The sequence below is a fragment of the Ambystoma mexicanum genome, chromosome 7q, assembly GCF_040938575.1.
Source record: "Ambystoma mexicanum isolate Mex_15411 chromosome 7q, UKY_AmexF1_1, whole genome shotgun sequence".
In the NCBI taxonomy this organism is placed as follows: Eukaryota; Metazoa; Chordata; class Amphibia; order Caudata; family Ambystomatidae; genus Ambystoma; species Ambystoma mexicanum.
Window position 1 is genome coordinate 1091133935 of NC_090941.1, and position 19445 is coordinate 1091153379.

At 47.6% G+C, this 19445-nt stretch overlaps 1 protein-coding gene across 1 annotated transcript in view; it reads left to right on the plus strand.

Annotated features, from left to right (window-relative positions):
• LOC138528195 (transient receptor potential cation channel subfamily M member 2-like) overlaps nucleotides 1-19445 on the plus strand; it is a 679103-nt gene that overhangs the window by 373189 nt on the left and 286469 nt on the right. The window contains exon 10 of the mRNA XM_069639648.1: nucleotides 9133-9254. Coding sequence (XP_069495749.1) covers nucleotides 9133-9254 — 122 coding nt within the window. The remainder of the gene's footprint in view (nucleotides 1-9132; nucleotides 9255-19445) is intronic.

Genomic DNA, 19445 nt, shown 5'->3' on the forward strand with positions numbered 1-19445 from the left:
ACTGTGTGCCTGATTGGCTGACTGACTGCATGAAAGCCCTTCTGTAGGATTGGCTGCTGAGAGTGACCCAGCAGTGTGGATGAGAGACAAGATATTATATCTGGGGACCTCTCACCACTGGAAATTGTTCAGAAGCTGTTTCTACACTTTAAGAGTAACTGGTACTGCTGATCCTCGACGCCCAGCTGGAAGAAGAAGACTTGCTGTTGCATTTGCTTCGACCTGATCTGAAAGCTGACGAACTCGTCAAGGACTGATCCGTGAGAGGACCTGGTAAGGCGCCCTCTCCCCGTGCTCCGAGGGACCATCGAGCACCGCTAACCTTCGCCAAAGCTCCCTGGAAGTCAGACCCTCGAAAGGCTGCCGACCCGAGACGGGACCGCTGAAGAGAACAAAGCAAAGCACCTGGACTTCACCGCTGTCGAAGTCTATTGCCTTCGACCAGGGTTTGCAGGTTTGTGTAACCGCTGGAGGCCAGTCGAAGTTGTGTTGCCCAGCCGTGGGGACCACTTGACGCCGTGCCGCCGATGACCGGAGCCGCCCGCTCCTTTGCCTAAGAACATTTGAATCCAAGGACTCCCTTGCCCGCAACGTCGACCGCTTTGTCCTGCTGGAGAAAGTCGAGGACGACCAACGCGCCGAGGAGAATCCGCTGGTGGGTTTCCCGCCACCTGAAGGCCACAAAGACTTTGACGACTTGACGCCCTTGCTGGGCCACAGTTCTTCTGAAACTCTTTGCGGTCCTGAACAATCCATCGCCGAGGTGCCCCGCACACCTCATCCTCGTAGGACGTCGCTGACGAGCACTGCCTGGATCGACATCGGGGTCTCGGCACACTTGAACTTCTCATCGCCGCCGTCAACGCCAAGTTCACCATCTTCGACGCCTCTCGACGATCCGTGGCTCCTGCTTTAAAGGGAGTCACTCAAGAAGGATCCTTTGACGCGTCTTCGAAGAACTCTACTCCACCAGGTACCTTGGGGGTTAAAACCTTAATAGGAGGAAATAAGGCCCGGATCAATACTGGGCTTGTGCTAAATATCTTTATTTTACAGGTTGCCCAGGTGGGGGGGTCTCCACACAGAACTGTGTCGATCGGTAGGGGCCAGTATTCTGCCTATTGTTTCAACCATTTTACGTTCCTTCCTATCTCTATTGCTGGTTCCCTCGTTATTGATCTGTGTGACATTTTAACCGTACAGTTGAGGCACTTTAATGAGATTTGATAACATTGGTGGTACCACTGTAGAATTGTATATAGTTATCATTTTTGATTTCTGAGTACATACAAAGTGCGTTATTGTGATCGTGTACATACCTTTGAATATTGATTATATAAAGACTGTGTTTTCAGTAATACAGTGTGTGGACATTCCTTTGTGGGGGTTCGGGGACTACACTGTACTTAAGAACCAGCCTGCATCACCTCCTGAGAAGCTAGGCCTTGATTGCTCGACTACGTTGCCAATAATAGAGAATCTTGGCTGGGGTCCTCTGTGCCTCTCCTCTACCATATAGAGAGCGGAAGTACAGACACCCCCTCCAGTCTTTACAAAGGGCCCTAGTGGAAGTCTGACCTTATCAGACACTGAACCACGGTGATCAGGAAAAAGAAGCCACTGAAAGCAGTGCTGGCCACTGCTGGATTATACTTGCTTTGTATCCTAGGGCTGGACCATGCCTTACTTGGTTGGTTGTGGATTTTTATTGGCCAGAACATTTTGGGACTATTTGTTGATTAGCCTGGGGGCTAACGGGACTGGTTAAGAGTGAGCGGGCTTTCGCATTTCTTTCTGCCATCACTTTTGGTCTTTCTTTTGGATTATGTAGGGTGTCCCTACGGGCCAAGGACTTGTTAAGCCTAGGGAACTATCGTTCTTTGATTTCTTTGGAGCCTTCGAGGTTGGGTTTCATGGGCGCCATGTCCACTTTCTGTTATTCTTGCCTCAACACCTTTTGGTAATAGCTAGGCTCATTTTGTTAGAGCTGTTACCTATATGTCCAATAGGCGTTTAACCAACCACGCCCCGAGACCCGAAACCCATAACGGCTGGGTTGAACTCTGTCCTTTGCACCTGGCTTCCTCGGCATCCCCACAATAGTTTCACAAGATATTAAAGATATTTTATTTTTATTTATTTTATTTTTTATTTAATTGTATAACAATTTTTACAAAAACAGAGGCTGTTTGTAAACTCCTGTCAAATCTCTGCTTTGGCTTTGCTCAGTCTTTGAACCTAAGTCCCAATACACCAGAGGAGGAGGGGAGCTTCAGTGAGTTCACAGTTGAGAGTTATTGATGACAAACCTCCCCGGAGCTAACTCCTTCTAGTTTAAGTTCAATGATTTGAGAAACAGAGCCACTCCTATGACACATCGCTTATTGTTCCCGTCAGTCAGCAGTGACCAAAGGTTTTCCAAGTTTAGGGTTGAATAGTGCTTCAGCGGGTCCATAAGAAAGCAATGTCTTTCTGTCACCAGGCCAGGGCATTCAAGTATCAAGTGCTTTGTGGTTTCTATATTTTCCTGTGATTTGCAAAAGCGACATGTGTTTGTTTGCACTTGCTTACGAATAGCCAGAATCTCATTGGTTTTCAGTAGGTTTAATTTAAATCGTAAGAACGTGCGACTGAGGCTCTTGTCTGGAAATTTATGGAGGTAACCTCGCACCGTATTAAGCTTCATCTGAGCACTTGGCAAACTGGCTGTCAAAGAGTAGTTATTTGCCACTTCTTGCGTATGAATCCAGTCTGCTTCGAACAATTTTTTCGCCACTCTGTTGGGATTTTGGATTAGTGTTTCCACTGGCAGGTCCAATTCTTTCAAGATCGATAAATTGGCTTGTTCCCATTTCGCGAGCATCCAGTTGTCACCGTCTATGATTTCCTTTCGAATGAGGTCTAGCACTCGTGCTTCTGGCTTGTTGATGACTTTGCGGTATAGCATCAAGGTGGCTCTCTTTTTTGTTGCTAACATTGATGATATGCAAAGTTCTCTCCTTATTAGTGATATTGGGTTGGATGTCGCCAAGCCTTGGACGTTTCGCCAGAAAAAGCTTTCGTATTTCTCCTATATGGAGTTTGGAGCCAGTGGCATTGCGTCCATGCCGTATAACAAGGCAGGAACCACCTTTGACTTGAAGAATCTCAGGATGGGGATAATTGAAAAGCGACCGTGCTTCCTGTCCACAGCTTTGCTTGCACTGTGAGGTTCTTTAGTTTTGACCAGATTGTTTCTTGCATGGTCTTTTCATCCCTATCATTACTGATTGTAATTCCGAGATATTTAAAAGCATGAACTGTTTCCAGTTTCTTGCCATCACAGTGCCAAGAGGGTTTTTGTTTCTTCTTTGCAGGCCTGCCCAGGAAGAGCACTTTGGTTTTCTCATTATGTATCCGTAAGTTGTTTTCTGACATGTATGACACCAAATTGTCCAATTGGCGTTGAAGGCCAATGGGCGTCAAATCCATCAGGATGATGTCATCGGCGTACAATAAGCGATCGATCTTCTCTCCTCCCAACGAAGGTGGAAAGTGCCTGACCGTTTGACTTGATTCCCCATTAATCTGCAATGTAGGAGTTGTATAGGGAGCCAAGGGGCAACCTTGTTTAACTCCTCGGGCTGTCCCGATCTCCTCAGACAAGCGTCCATCCGCACTAAGGCGAACACGTATGGAGGTCCCTTGATGTAGAGCCTTTATGGGGTCTAGGATTGAATCCGGACATCCTTTTGATTCCAATTTCGCCCAGAGGCGCTGTCTATCGACCTGGTCAAAGGCTTGGACCCGGTCAATAAAGACAACGTAGATCGGGAGGCCATCTTGTAGAACTTTAGCCTTCAGGGGGCTCATGAGCAAGATGTTGGTAGTTGTTCCTGAGTTTCTGATGAAACCATTCTGGAAGGGGTCCATGGAATTGGTAGAACGAGTCCACCTTTGGAAAGCTTCCAATACAAAGGACGAAAAAACTTTCCCCATGACTTCCAAAAGGGCAATCGCCCTGTACTGTTTTGGATCGTCAGTTGCGCCTCTCTTGAAGATTGGGACAATATTTGCTTTTTTCCAGGTAGGTGGAATTTCCTTAGTCTGATTACAGTTATTATTGATATCATAATCAGTTGCCAGAGATGATGAGAATAAAAACATTAAGTCGTAGTTGCCAAAGTAGCACCTTCCAACAGTGCCATAAGCAAATGTATTTTTATTGTTCATAATTATCGTCAAAAGTAAGGAAATAATACTATTTGCTAACAAGATCCTTTACCACAAACCATAGAATATAAATAATTTCACCAAAATAACAATGTACCTATTGATGCTTAACAGCAAATGGGTGGTATTTCTTTGGATGTATACTAATTGACCTTTTCACAATTGACCTCTGGAGAATTGACCTATTTTAAAAGGTCAATTAGGACATATATGTGGGGGGAAACCCCCCCAAACCCCCACCCAATCCAAACGCCTGCACAACCCCAGAACCAATCCCCTTATATTATTTATAATCCAAAACCTACCCAATACATATATAAATGACTAAAATAATATAAAGGTGAATTGTGCAGAAGGTCAATTAGGACCACTATAATTAGGTCAATTAGGACAAAAGGTCAATTGTAAAAGGACAATTTAGGTAATACCATTTCTTTTTCTGCGCACCGGTGACAGCACACTGGAATATTTCCAGGCCAAGTTTTTTCTATATCAATTGAGCATAGCAGCTGCTCGAGAGAAGCAGCAGGTCTACCTTTTTGATAAGCCCTAGGGACACTGGATTCACAAGGCCATGTTCTACTTTTTAGCCTTCTGGAGCTCGGGAGGGTTCATTGTTATAATAGTGACCCTTAACCAAAGTATTGCAAACAAAGGGGGGGGTCTGGGAATCTCTCTACCAGCACGAACACAGCCCAATGACCTGTTCTTGGGTGAATAACCCCTGGGAGAGACTCTACCAAGTCTTTAGCTCACTGTCCTTTTCACAGAGAAGAAATTTCCCCGCATATCAGCTTTTGTCCTGCCCAGGGGCAGTCCAGCGCCGAAATGCTAGGCAATTCTCCTCTGAACAAGAGTACCATCAGTAACCCCATACACGTGTTTCAGCCTTGTTGGGCATCATCAGTGAGGTGAAACTGTTGCCTCTCTAAGAACAGTGAGCAAGGGGTCCACGTCTGGATTGCCCTGTTAACTTAGGGTGAAATGCAAAGTTAATGTATGCAAACAAAGGGGGTCTGGGAATCTCTCTACCAGCACGAACACAGCCCAATGACCTGTTCTTGGGTGAATAACCCCTGGGAGAGACTCTACCAAGTCTTTAGCTCACCGTCATTTTCACAGAGAAGAAATTTCCCCGCATGTCCTGCCCAGGGGAAATTTCTTCTCTGTGAAAAGGACAGTGAGCTAAAGACTTGGTACAGTCTCTCCCAGGGGTTATTCACCCAAAAACAGGTCATTGGGCTGTGTTCGTGCTGGTAGAGAGATTCCCAGACCCCCCCTTGTTTGCATACATTAACTTTGGGTTTCACCCTAAGTTAACAGGGCAATCCAGACGTGGACCCCTTGCTCACTGTTCCTAGCGAGGCAACAGTTTCACCTCACTGATGATGCCCAACAAGGCTGAAACACGTGTATGGGGTTACTGATGGTACTCTTGTTCAGAGGAGAATTGCCTAGCATTTCGGCGCTGGACTGCCCCTGGGCAGGACAAAGGCTGATATGCGGGGAAATTTCTTCTCTGTGAAAAGGACAGTGAGCTAAAGACTTGGTAGAGTCTCTCCCAGGGGTTATTCACCCAGGAACAGGTCATTGGGCTGTGTTTGTGCTGGTAGAGAGATTCCCAGACCCCCCCTTTGTTTGCATACATTAACTTTGGGTTTCACCCTAAGTTAACAGGGCAATCCAGACGTGGACCCCTTGCTCACTGTTCCTAGAGAGGCAACAGTTTCACCTCACTGATGATGCCCAACAAGGCTGAAACACGTGTATGGGGTTACTGATGGTACTCTTGTTCAGAGGAGAATTGCCTAGCATTTCGGCGCTGGACTGCCCCTGGGCAGGACAAAGGCTGATATGCGGGGAAATTTCTTCTCTGTGAAAAGGACAGTGAGCTAAAGACTTGGTAGAGTCTCTCCCAGGGGTTATTCACCCAAGAACAGGTCATTGGGCTGTGTTCGTGCTGGTAGAGAGATTCCCAGACCCCCCTTGGTTTGCATACATTAACTTTGGGTTTCACCCTAAGTTAACAGGGCAATCCAGACGTGGACCCCCTGCTCACTGTTCCTAGAGAGGCAACAGTTTCACCTCGCTGATGATGCCCAACAAGGCTGAAACACGTGTATGGGGTTACTGATGGTACTCTTGTTCAGAGGAGAATTGCCTAGCATTTCGGCGCTGGACTGCCCCTGGGCAGGACAAAGGCTGATATGCGGGGAAATTTCTTCTCTGTGAAAAGGACAGTGAGCTAAAGACTTGGTAGAGTCTCTCCCAGGGGTTATTCACCCAAGAACAGGTCGTTGGGCTGTGTTTGTGCTGGTAGAGAGATTCCCAGACCACCCTTTGTTTGCATACATTAACTTTGGGTTTCACCCTAAGTTAACAGGGCAATCCAGACGTGGACCCCTTGCTCACTGTTCCTAGAGAGGCAACAGTTTCACCTCACTGATGATGCCCAACAAGGCTGAAACACGTGTATGGGGTTACTGATGGTACTCTTGTTCAGAGGAGAATTGCCTAGCATTTCGGCGCTGGACTGCCCCTGGGCAGGACAAAGGCTGATATGCGGGGAAATTTCTTCTCTGTGAAAAGGACAGTGAGCTAAAGACTTGGTAGAGTCTCTCCCAGGGGTTATTCACCCAAGAACAGGTCATTGGGCTGTGTTCGTGCTGGTAGAGAGATTCCCAGACCCCCCTTTGTTTGCATACATTAACTTTGGGTTTCACCCTAAGTTAACAGGGCAATCCAGACGTGGGCCCCTTGCTCACTGTTCCTAGAGAGGGAACAGTTTCACCTCACTGATGATGCCCAACAAGGCTGAAACACGTGTATGGGGTTACTGATGGTACTCTTGTTCAGAGGAGAATTGCCTAGCATTTCGGCGCTGGACTGCCCCTGGGCAGGACTAAGGCTGATATGCGCGGAAATTTCTTCTCTGTGAAAAGGACAGTGAGCTAAAGACTTGGTAGAGTCTCTCCCAGGGGTTATTCACCCAAGAACAGGTCGTTGGGCTGTGTTTGTGCTGGTAGAGAGATTCCCAGACCCCCCTTTGTTTGCATACATTAACTTTGGGTTTCACCCTAAGTTAACAGGGCAATCCAGACGTGGACCCCTTGCTCACTGTTCCTAGAGAGGCAACAGTTTCACCTCACTGATGATGCCCAACAAGGCTGAAACACGTGTATGGGGTTACTGATGGTATTCTTGTTCAGAGGAGAATTGCCTAGCATTTCGGCGCTGGACTGCCCCTGGGCAGGACAAAGGCTGATATGCGGGGAAATTTCTTCTCTGTGAAAAGGACAGTGAGCTAAAGACTTGGTAGAGTCTCTCCCAGGGGTTAGTCACCCAAGAACAGGTCATTGGGCTGTGTTCGTGCTGGTAGAGAGATTCCCAGACCCCCCTTTGTTTGCATACATTAACTTTGGGTTTCACCCTAAGTTAACAGGGCAATCCAGACGTGGGCCCCTTGCTCACTGTTCCTAGAGAGGCAACAGTTTCACCTCACTGATGATGCCCAACAAGGCTGAAACACGTGTATGGAGTTACTGATGGTACTCTTGTTCAGAGGAGAATTGCCTAGCATTTCGGCGCTGGACTGCCCCTGGGCAGGACAAAGGCTGATATGCGGGGAAATTTCTTCTCTGTGAAAAGGACAGTGAGCTAAAGACTTGGTAGAGTCTCTCCCAGGGGTTATTCACCCAAGAACAGGTCATTGGGCTGTGTTCGTGCTGGTAGAGAGATTCCCAGACCCCCTTTGTTTGCATACATTAACTTTGGGTTTCACCCTAAGTTAACAGGGCAATCCAGACGTGGACCCCTTGCTCACTGTTCCTAGAGAGGCAACAGTTTCACCTCACTGATGATGCACCTGCCCCTGGGCAGGACAAAGGCTGATATGCGGGGAAATTTCTTCTCTGTGAAAAGGACAGTGAGCTAAAGACTTGGTAGAGTCTCTCCCAGGGGTTATTCACCCAAGAACAGGTCATTGGGCTGTGTTCGTGCTGGTAGAGAGATTCCCAGACCCCCCCTTTGTTTGCATACATTAACTTTGGGTCTCACCCTAAGTTAACAGGGCAATCCAGACGTGGACCCCTTGCTCACTGTTCCTAGAGAGGCAACAGTTTCACCTCACTGATGATGCCCAACAAGGCTGAAACACGTATATGGGGTTACTGATGGTACTCTTGTTCAGAGGAGAATTGCCTAGCATTTCGGCGCTGGACTGCCCCTGGGCAGGACAAAGGCTGATATGCGGGGAAATTTCTTCTCTGTGAAAAGGACAGTGAGCTAAAGACTTGGTAGAGTCTCTCCCAGGGGTTATTCACCCAAGAACAGGTCATTGGGCTGTGTTCGTGCTGGTAGAGAGATTCCCAGACCCCCCTTTGTTTGCATACATTAACTTTGGGTTTCACCCTAAGTTAACAGGGCAATCCAGACGTGGACCCCTTGCTCACTGTTCCTAAAGAGGCAACAGTTTCACCTCACTGATGATGCCCAACAAGGCTGAAACACGTGTATGGGGTTACTGGTGGTACTCTTGTTCAGAGGAGAATTGCCCCTGGGCAGGACAAAGGCTGATATGCGGGGAAATGTCTTCTCTGTGAAAAGGACAGTGAGCTAAAGACTTGGTAGAGTCTCTCCCAGGGGTTATTCACCCAAGAACAGGTCATTGGGCTGTGTTCGTGCTGGTAGAGAGATTCCCAGACCCTCCTTTGTTTGCTTAACCAAAGTATTGCCCGAGGGGTGGGTCATTATCCTGTAATAACGCGCCCTCACTTCTTCTATAAGGCTTAATTTACGGCAGTTTCCCAAATACTTAACAAATCAGTGTCTTTTTAATAACATGTCAACTAATAACACCCCTGAAGCAGTGCTACTACTTAAGCTGTATTTTTTTTCTTTTTTTCTTTTTCGACTCTTTAGCTTCCGCCCGCCTTGATCACCATGGCCATGAGAACTGGGACTACCAACTGAAGCTGGCTGTGTCATGGAACAGGGTGGATATCGCAAAGAGCGACATCTTCACCGATGATAAGCAATGGAAGGTAAGTGATGCCAGCGGACTATGACCACGGAATTAGTTTCTCGCTGTGCCAATGGTTATCTGGCTCTTTAATGCACATTGACTGTCTTTGATATGCCGCTTGAATTGGCATTTTCTCTCTTTGTTTGGTTAACATATTAAGAATGGATCGGTGCTGACAAACCTTTTATTTACATTTTGTGTTTACATTCCCTTTTTTTGTGTGAAGGTGGTTGTTGTTTGTTATTCCCAGCTTCCTTCTGAAATGTATGTATTTATTTATTTATTTTGCGCACTAAACCCCTAGGCATCAAGGCGCTGGTTACAAAGGTTGCATAGATTGGTTACAAAGATGCAGAGTCTGTGGTTGGTTGTCAGCGTCCAGTCTTTTACAGTGGACCCTGCGCAAAGAGCAGAGTCATGAGTTTCCTGAATGTCCAATAGGATTGTTCTGAAACACTTGTGTATAAGCGTGTTATAAATGCCATATCATATCATATCGGCTCTTAGCGTGGGGGCAGCGTATTCCAGCATTTGCAGGCAATGACTGGGAAACTTGAGCCACCTGATCTCTTTAGATTGCATCTTGGGGTATTCAGCCTGTGGGTAAAAGTGGAGCAGGTGGGTCTGGCGGACTGCATTTTGTTAAACTTGTGTTACAGGTAGGCAGGGGCAGCGTTTGTGAGGGATTTATGGGTAATGGCTAATGTTTTAAAAATGATGCACACTCTGTCTGGGTGCCACTGAGCCTGTTTTCTGGCAGCGGATATATGCTCACGCTTAGAGACATTAAGTGCAGCTCTGATGGCATTGTTCTCTACTACTTGTTGATATTTCGGCTGGATGCACCTTCAAAGAGAGTTACAGTAGTCAATCCTTGTAGTCAATCCTTGAGCCAATATGCACCCGGGTGATAAGTTGACAGCTATCGGGGGAGAGAAACGGTCTGCTGTCGTTGAGTAGTTTTGTGGAGCAGGCTGCAGAAGAGGCAATGGCATTGACCTGCTCCTTCAAAGTTTCAAAGTTTATTGTATACATATGTTATGTTATGTTAAAGGTACTTGTATAGCGCACCGTCACCAATGGAATTGGTCCCCAGGCGCTCTGGCGGATCTGTAAACAGGAAGGGCGGGTAGGGTTAGTCGGGAGGAGGGGAGCAGGAGAGTGGGAGACGTGATGTGCTGTTGGCAGCTTCAGCTCGGTATACACCGAGTACTGGGCATTGGTGCTAGTATCGGATCTGGCAAGTCCACGAGTGCTGTGGGTGAAGTTTGTCTTTTTGATGCGGTGTGGTAAAGTGCGTGCGGATTGCTCTGAGAGAGATGGTTGTGTAGCTTTGTGTGGGTTTAATTATGCAGAAGATTGAGGGTTGGGTTAGTGGGGTCTGTATCCTTATTAAGGTACTTATGGTTCCGTTAGAGTTGTATGCCTGTGGGTTGGGTTGTTGCTTGTTCCTCGTGGGTCGACTCGCTTTGGTGGTTATGTGCAGATCCAGCTGTGTCATATTGAGTAATGTTTGGATTGGTAGGTGCGTCTGAACCCGATCTTCAGGTGTGGGACTGGGTGAGTAGTATCTATTCTCAGGTTATCTAGTGTGACCCTGGTCGGTTGAGGCTTTGAATGGTTCGGAGCCGTGTTGATGTGGTCCTGGTGCATCCGTCTTGGTGAGCCTGTGTGTTTAGTCATTCGTTTCCTTCTGTCCTGACTGTTTTTTTAGTTTCCATAGGGTGAACATCCTTGGGGCTATTGTTTAGTTGTAGTTTAGTGAGATGGGGTGTTGTGCTTCCTGCTGTGTATTGGTGGATGGTGTGTAGTGATGAAACATTCTGTTTCTCACCCGCTGGATTGGGGTTTGTGGTACAGTGCTTCCTTTCCCTCTCTATATTTTGTCCTTAGGGCTGTTGGGGATGGTTGTAATTAAGGTCATGGTCCTCTTGATGATTCATCCTAGTGTTTCTGTCTTTGTCTTGCTATATGTACTGTTTTTGGTCGTGTTGCGGCTGTCTCCCGTTTGGTCGTTTAGTATGTCGTGGGATATTTACCTTAGCTTATCCCCATTGATTGGTCGGTGTGTATCAGGGTCTCTCTGCGTTCATTGATGATTTAGTTGTGCGTGTGCCCCATTGGCCGGTCTTTCTAGTTATAACGTGAAGAGCCAGGTTTTGAGTAATTTCCTGAATAATAGGTGGTTTTTTGTGTTATGTATGTACTTTGGAAGGTCGTTCCAGGTTTTCGGGGCTTGGTGAGAGAAGGAGGATCCTCAGAGTTTTCTTTTGTTGTAGGACATTGGTTCCAGGCGGATGTCCATGCTTGATCTAAGCGTTCTTCTTGGTTGATGTAGGCGCAGTTTGTCTCTTAGGAACTCAGCGCCTTTGTTGTGTACTGCTCTGTGCGTAATGCACATTGTTTTGAATTTTATTCGTTGTTTTATTGGTAGCCAATGTAGTGTTTTCAGCACTGGTGCAGTGTTTTCTCTTTGGGGTAGTTTCAGAAGTAGTCTGGCTGCCGCGTTTTGAATGCGTTGTAGTTTTTTTAAGAGTCATTCAGGCATGCCTAGGTATAGGCTATTGGCGTAGTCTACTTTGGACATGACGAGGGCGAGGATGGTGGTTGTTTTGTTGGTGAACGATAGGAACGGTAAGATCCTCTTTGCCGCTCGCAGGAGGAAGAAGCATTTCTTGAGGAGAGAGTTTACTTGTGGCTCTAGCGAGAGATTATTGTCCATCAGAATCCCCAGGTTTTTTACAATTGGCGAGGGTGCTGGGCATATAGCAAAACAAATGCTTTGTATCACACAGATTAACATTTACATCACAACTGTTAAAATCAACATAAATCGACAATCAAATCTCGCAGCACTGTGCAAATCAATATGCAATAAAATCAATCAATACATCTTAAAATCAATACGATCCTTTTGTAAAAAGCAACCATGAAGTATATCAGGTTGATATCATTGCCACTTAGGAATAGCTGCCATAACATATCTATTTCGACAGGCACAAAGACTTTCTTGTATGACTTCATATGCTTATAGCCCAATGCATATAGGCTATCGCATACAATCATTAAGTGGTGTAAGGACTCAGTGACTTTGTTACCGCACAGGCGACACATTCAACGGTCGTGTGGTATGCCCATTTCAGCTGCTTTTGTTTCCAATGCTTCTGACATTTTAAATTGCAACAGCAGGTATAGCCTGACAACTTGTGGACTAGGGTATGCATTGATATATGCCGGAGTGGAGCATCTAGGGTATTCGTTCTTGGATATAATTACTGCTATGTGATGTTGTGGCTAAGTTGGTTAACTGTTGTTCATAACTGACCTCTTTAAATGTTCTTTTTAGCATGAGTTTCATGGTGTATATACTGAATTGTTTATGATTAAGCATGCCAACCCACTTAACGTGGAGCATTTTTAAATTGGCCATGATGCCAAAAAGAGCATTGCATCCAGTCTCGGAAACGCTGCTATATATGGTGTCCTAATTGTATCTATTTCAAGTCTGTTTAGCTTCACAACTTATCACACAGTGGTGGGTAAATGCGTGTATAATACCAATTAAGTCAAATTCCAAGTAAATATACTCAACGCTTACATTCGTTGGGAATCGGAACAATTTGCGTAACAGACGTGCTTCAAAACACTCCACCCGTTTGATTAGATTGTGGCCCCATATAATGATGGCATATAGAAGTATCAATCTTATTTTTGCCAAATATATGGTAAAAACCGCTGAGACTGAGTAACCACTGTTGCGACCAATAAATATACTCAAGGTATTAGTTGCTGTTGAACACCGCTCCTGAAGTGAAATCCAGCGAGCGGCCCACATTAATTTATCATCTACAATGATGCCCAAATATTTATAGGTCGTCATTTGTTCCATTATTTTACCACTCAACCTCCACACATATTTTTTAGGTTGACGTTTTTTTGTGAAAGCCATCACTTTGCATTTATCAATATTGATCGACAGTCCGTTGTCAGCACAATATTTACCAAGGGCATCCAGCATTTGCTGGAGACCAGCAGACGTTTACTCCAGTAAAATGAGATCATCGGCGTAGGCTAACCATCCGATGATTACACCGGTGATCTTCACTGGATTAGCTGTGTATAGCTGAAATGCGGTCTGCATGTCCGCCAGGTATAGATTGAATAGTAGTGCGGCCACCATGCAACCTTGCTTTACACCACTAGTTGTCGTTATAGAGGCTGACAATTTACCCATTTCATTTAGACAGATCCGCACCGTAGTATTGGTATGCAGCAACATGAGCATCCGAAGGAGACCCAAAGGGATACCCCATGCATGCAACTTCTTCCATAAACGGTTTCTGTTCACCGTATCGAACGCTGCAGAGAAGTCGATATACACACGAGATTACGTTTCACTCAGTAACAATCCGTGCACAGTGCTAGACCCCTCGCGGAATCCAATTTGATTGGTAATATCTTTTTGTCTCTAATCCACACAATTCAATTCCTGCAGAAGGACACGAGCAACTATCTTGGATGATGTATCAAGCATTTCTAACATGCAGAAGTTGTTAGGACAATCCCACGCACCTTTTTTATGGACAGTTAGTATATGGCTAGATTGCCAAGTTTTTGGGATGGTACCTATCTTACCTATTTACCCATTTGAACGAATAGTAGGTGCAGTAGCCCAAAGCTCTGGTTGCTTTTTTATTAATAAGTTACACACAACATCAGGCCCTGCGGCACGTGATTTTTAAAAATTTGTGATGCTCCTTCAGAGAGATGTACGTCCAAGATCTTAACGTAGCTCGATACTGGGATTGTTAACCTATCGATGGTGAATGTGTAGTTTATTGCAGACGGTTTGGGAGCCAACATGGAGGAACTCAGTCTTGTCGTCATTCAGGCAAAACAGGTGAGAGGTCATCCATGCCTGTTTTATTTACAGGCATGGATATCAATAAATACAAATACTAATATTTGGTATACTAAGCGCAGCATGTTGGAGTCAGAGGCATATTTGCCGGAGAGTAGGACACGGACCTGCGTGTCATACGCATAGTTGGTATAAGAAATGCCTCGCTCATTGAGCAGATCTAATAGCGTTTTTGTGAAGATGTTATACAAGGCTGAAGGGACGCAGGATCCTTGTGGTACACTACTGGTAACAGGTGAGGTGGAGGGGGAGGTTGCTGGTGTGTCCAAAAAGACTTTAATGGATCTGTGGGCCAGGAAGTAGGCTATTCAGTGAATGTCTTCCGGTGAGAAGTTAAATGCTATGGCAAGGTGCTAGCACAATAGTTGGTGGTCCACCAAATGGAAGGTGGTAGATAGGGTAATCAGGAGCAGGATCGCTGACTTAGCATCCTTAATGTCATCTAACTGTTTTTATAAGTCGAGTAGTGCCAATTCAGTTCGATGCCCAGGTCTGAAGCCAGATTGGCTAAAGCCTAAGATGTTGTTAGTTTTGAGGTAGCTTTGTATATGGATGTAAACTTCTCTATCGAGGATCTTCAATAAAAATGGGACAGTATAATATGGCGATAGTTGGTGGGTATTTCTGGGTCATGGGTGGATTTCTTCAGTAAAATGAACACCCGGGCTTCCTTCAGGCTGGCTGGCACTTGACAGGACGAGAAGGAGACATTAATGATGGCGGTGATGAAAGGTGCTAGGGCATCAGTGCAGTCTTTGATGACCATGGCTGGGCGGGTGTCACCAAGGCATCGGGAGGGTTTTGGGCTTTTCATGAGTAGAGGGAACTCAGCCACAACGGCTTGATGAAAGTGGAAGGTTTGGTCGGTCTGCCGGAGGGATGTTGTTGAGTGGGGGCAGAGGGTGGGCACACTGAGTCATTTTTTTGGTGAAGATCTTTTTTTTCCGAGAGTCTCGAGTTGATGAGAGCCACATATATGCTGGAGCACCAGGCTACATCCTTGGTGCAGGTCGATGGGGTGACAGTGGGTAATTCTAGATTGCACAGAATAGAGAAAAGCTCTTGTGACCTTGATTTGGCGTTTGAGATTCTGGAATTGTATGTGGCTCTTTTAGCCTGTAGTAAAGCTATTTTGTATTCTTTTGCCAAGGAGGCAGAGAGTGCTTTTTTGCTGTCTGTTGGACTTTTCCTCCAAGTGATTTCTGGCTCATGTTTATTTTGTCGGAGGGTGCAGATGACAATAGTGAACCACTTGTTCCGATGCTTGGTGGGTTTAGGTTTGAGCATGGTCAGAGGAGTGATAGAGTCAATAGTAGAACTCTACTAGGATGGCAACATCAGGTGGCTGATTGAATAGTGGCTGCAACTCTTACAGCAAGAGTAAGATGCTGTTTTTGATGATGTTGCAGGTGTTTCCATGCTATTTGGTAGGCAGCGGTGTGGTAGGCATTGGGTTGGAGGTGTCAGTGAGAATGGAGAATGTAATGATATGGTGGTCCGTCCAGTGGCAAGGCAGAATGAAGGTGATTGAGGCTTGGTTGTTGAGGTCTGTGAGCCAATCCAAGATGCAGGCTTTAGAGTAAGTGGGGGTCAGGATATGTTGTGTGAAGCCATTCGAGGCCATGGATGCAGCTAGCGATGAGGCATTGTTATCGCCACGGTCATTGTATCCCAAGTTTGTTTCCCAGGAGCAGGACTTTGGATGAGGGTTTGGTCTTGGTGAACAAAGTATGCATGATATCTTCTTTGAAGGATACTGTTGGCCCAGGGGTATGATAGACCAGGTGGATGGTAATCGTGAATGTGTGATTTAGTTTCAAAGTGGCTTAAAGCAGTTCTCCATTGGGTGAGGCGGAAATTGACGATATTGGTGTCATGTTATCTTTCTTTCTCTTGGACACGTAATTTCACGATGATCTTTTGATACCACTGATTCATGGTTCTTTGTGTTTTCTATTTTTGGTTCTTGAATTTCAATTTCAATCTAAATCTACAATCTAAATTTGGTTATACATTTTGTCACATCTCACATGCAAACACCTGGATCTACTTCTGGTATTTTGAATGCTGTGACAAGGCCAGTAACTGGGCCTTGTCAAGAGGGGACGGGAACCCTTCTCAGGTGGGAGACCTACCAAGGAGCCATCCAGTGCCAGTCCTACCCCTGAAGTGGATGGTGGAAGGAGACGGGGTATCCTAACAACCAATCACTGGTCTCTGGTTCATACTGCCCCTATCCAATGACTGCCCTCTACCTAAGCCCCTCCTCTGGCAGTCATCTTCAGATTTTTACCGCACGTTAGAGTGGTAGGAGTTCTCGTGATTAGCTCTCGGGCTTTTTACTGCGTTTTGCGCTTTTTCTTAGAGTTTACTCTATTTTTCCGGTCAATCGTGCCTCAAGCTCCATCGATCCATCATCCGACTAACGGGGACCCGTTTTTCGGAAATGTCTACACCCCTCAAGGGCGATTTATCGTCGAGTTCCCTTCTTGGAGGATTCCGGAAGATTATTTGAGGCCTACTCCGCGTGGACATGGCTGAAGATAAAGGAGACTCAACGCCTCTGTTCAGGATCTGCCCTGGATGTGGACTACGGAAACGTTTCCTGGACGATGGGCACTCCCTGTGCCTTTACTGCCTACATTCCGATCAAACGCAAGTGGAGGAGGCCTGTGCGTCTTGCAAGGATATGGTGCCTCGCAGCATGAAGGACCATCGCAAGCGGCTCTCCGAGTGGATCCAGACGAAGATCCCGGCGGCGGGTGAGTCCCGGCAGGAAGCCTTACCCAGCAAGAGGAAATCTGAGCGGTTTTCTAAGACCTTTGGGGGTGCTTTGGCGACGGGGGCCCAACACAAGGCAAAGTACAGCGAGCCCGCGGGCACTGGGAGCGCCGTTGGGCAGGCTCCTCGTGGCCAGTTCGGGAACGACATCTCTGGCACCCTCGACCATGAGGACCACTCCTGGTCAGCGAAGAAGAGGAAGTCGGACTATCTGGGTAAACTTCTGGAGATCTGGAGTCCCAGTTTCAACAGGTGAAATTTTCTCTTGAAGGAGTGGTGGCGTCCCTAGCGAAGGCCGTGGATTCGCAGGAGGCGGCCCAAAAGACGAGAGTTTCTCTGCCTGCTCAGAGAGAATCAGCCTTTCTACCCATTGAGAAGACAATGGTGAAGACGATGCCGATCATTTCCCCTAGACAATCCCCGCTGGTCGAGCAGAAGGGGGGGGAGGGCAGTAGTCCTGCAGGGCTCGGACATCTCTGAGGAGGAAATTTCTGGTCTGAAGGCCGTACTGGATAAGAAGTTTGTCGAGGCCAGCTCCTATGGGAAGGATCCCAGCAAGGCGGATGTGGAGAGCAGCAAGGAAACTGTCAAGGAGCAGCAGGGCGGTGAGGAGCCGGAGGACAGCAGGCCACTGCCATCGCTCCCGTTTTAGCCACCACAGCAACCGCCGCCAGCGGACATGTCAGTGGACATCCTACAGGCACTGCACACCTTGTGCTCAGAGATCCGAGATCCGGACAAGGATGCCTCTGTCGCTGGCAGGAGATCCCGCGGCACCTGGACCGTCGGGGGAACCCTCGTCAAGAGAAGGAGAGTTCACCCTCCTCCTCCTTTCCATACTTTGCCGTCATCCCCTCCTCCGAGGGACGATACGGAACCAGTTACGGCGACGACGGGCACGGGCACGGGTACGGACAACGGCGACGGGGTGGACCTCCCATCACCAGTGCCCACCAGTGCCCAGGGCCTCACCGCCCAACGAGATTGCCTCTTTCCATGCAATGATTTCTAGGGCCTTGGAAATGTTCCAGCTGGCCCCCGGGGAGGAGAAGGAAGACTTCCTCTACCAGCGCCAGGAGGCTAAGAGGAAGACCGTGCTTTCAATCCCTCTTTTGGATGATATTTGAGGCGAGGGACTGCCCCTTATGACGAACCAGTCTTTTTGGCCCTGTACGAGAAGAAGTACAGAGTGCCGGACTCTGCACCCAAGTGTCTCAGATCCCAGCTGTGACTCAGTGGTCTCGGCGGTGGCGAAGAAGTCTTCTGGATCTTCGGCGTCGACGTCCTCTGGACGGCAAGGGAAAGAAGCTGGATGCCATGGGGCGACTTCCTTCCTGACGACAAGAGAGCGGAAGCGTTGGAGATCCTGCAGGAAGGCGAGGTGGCATCAGACCATGCCATCACTGTGGCCACGGGCATCACCGACACAGGATTGGCCATTAAGGCGGATACCGAGATGGCTCGGGCTTTGTGCATGCTCTAGCAGTGACGACCGTCCTTTCGGACCTCCGAAGGAAAGTCCCAGGGAATACTCCAAAGGTTTTGATGGTGGCTCTTCATCCTATCATCAACCGCCCCGCTCTGCAGTGCAGGAAGCCTACAGGGGCCGCAGCAAGTCCGGAGGAGGTCGCCGTTGCCAAGGTTTCCAAAGTGGCGCCCACACGGCGAAGCAGGATTGAACTGGCCATTATGTCGGGCCCCCACTTGCGTACCCCGGTGGGAGGCCAGCTGGCGAACTTCGCCAGCATGTGGAATTCCATCTCCACCGACCGTTGGGTGCTGAACGCCCTGGCCCATGGGCACACCCTGGAATTTCAATGGAAGTTCAACGCAGGAAGGAAAACCATGTCCCTCAACTTCATCTGGAAATATGGGCCATGCTGAGGAAGGGCGAGAAAGAACTCGTCCCAAAAAGACTCTGGGGCTCCGGAGTGTACTTCCTCGTCAGAAAGAAGACGGACGGTTGGAGATCCATACTGGACCTCCGCCGCCTCAACAAGTACGTCAGTTCCCAGAAGTTCGGATGGCCATCCTTCAGCACATGCTCGGACAACTGGAAGAAGGAGATTTCCTATCGTCGCTGGACCTGGAGGATGCCTATTTCCACATCCCCATTCACAAAGGACAACCCAATTTCTGCGCTTCGTGGTCCAAGGGCAGCATTACCAATTCCAGTGGTGGCTCGGTTGCGCCTGCAGGGGATTCACATCTACCCATACCTGGACGATTGGCTCATCTGAGCAAAGTTGAGAGAGACCGCCGTCGAGCACACGGCGGGGACCGTCCGGCTACGCGCGGAACTGGGATTCTCAATAAACTTTGCGAGGTCCTGCTTGGTGCCATTGCAGGACGCTGTTTCTGGGGTCCAGGCTCAACATGGTGTCATGCCTGGCGTCCCCGTCGGAGGAGAGAATGGTGGCCATCTTGGGCAAGGTACACAAGGCTGTTGACCCTGAAGATCGCAAGGGTGAGGTCCATCAAGCCCCTCCTCGGCATGATGATGTTGTG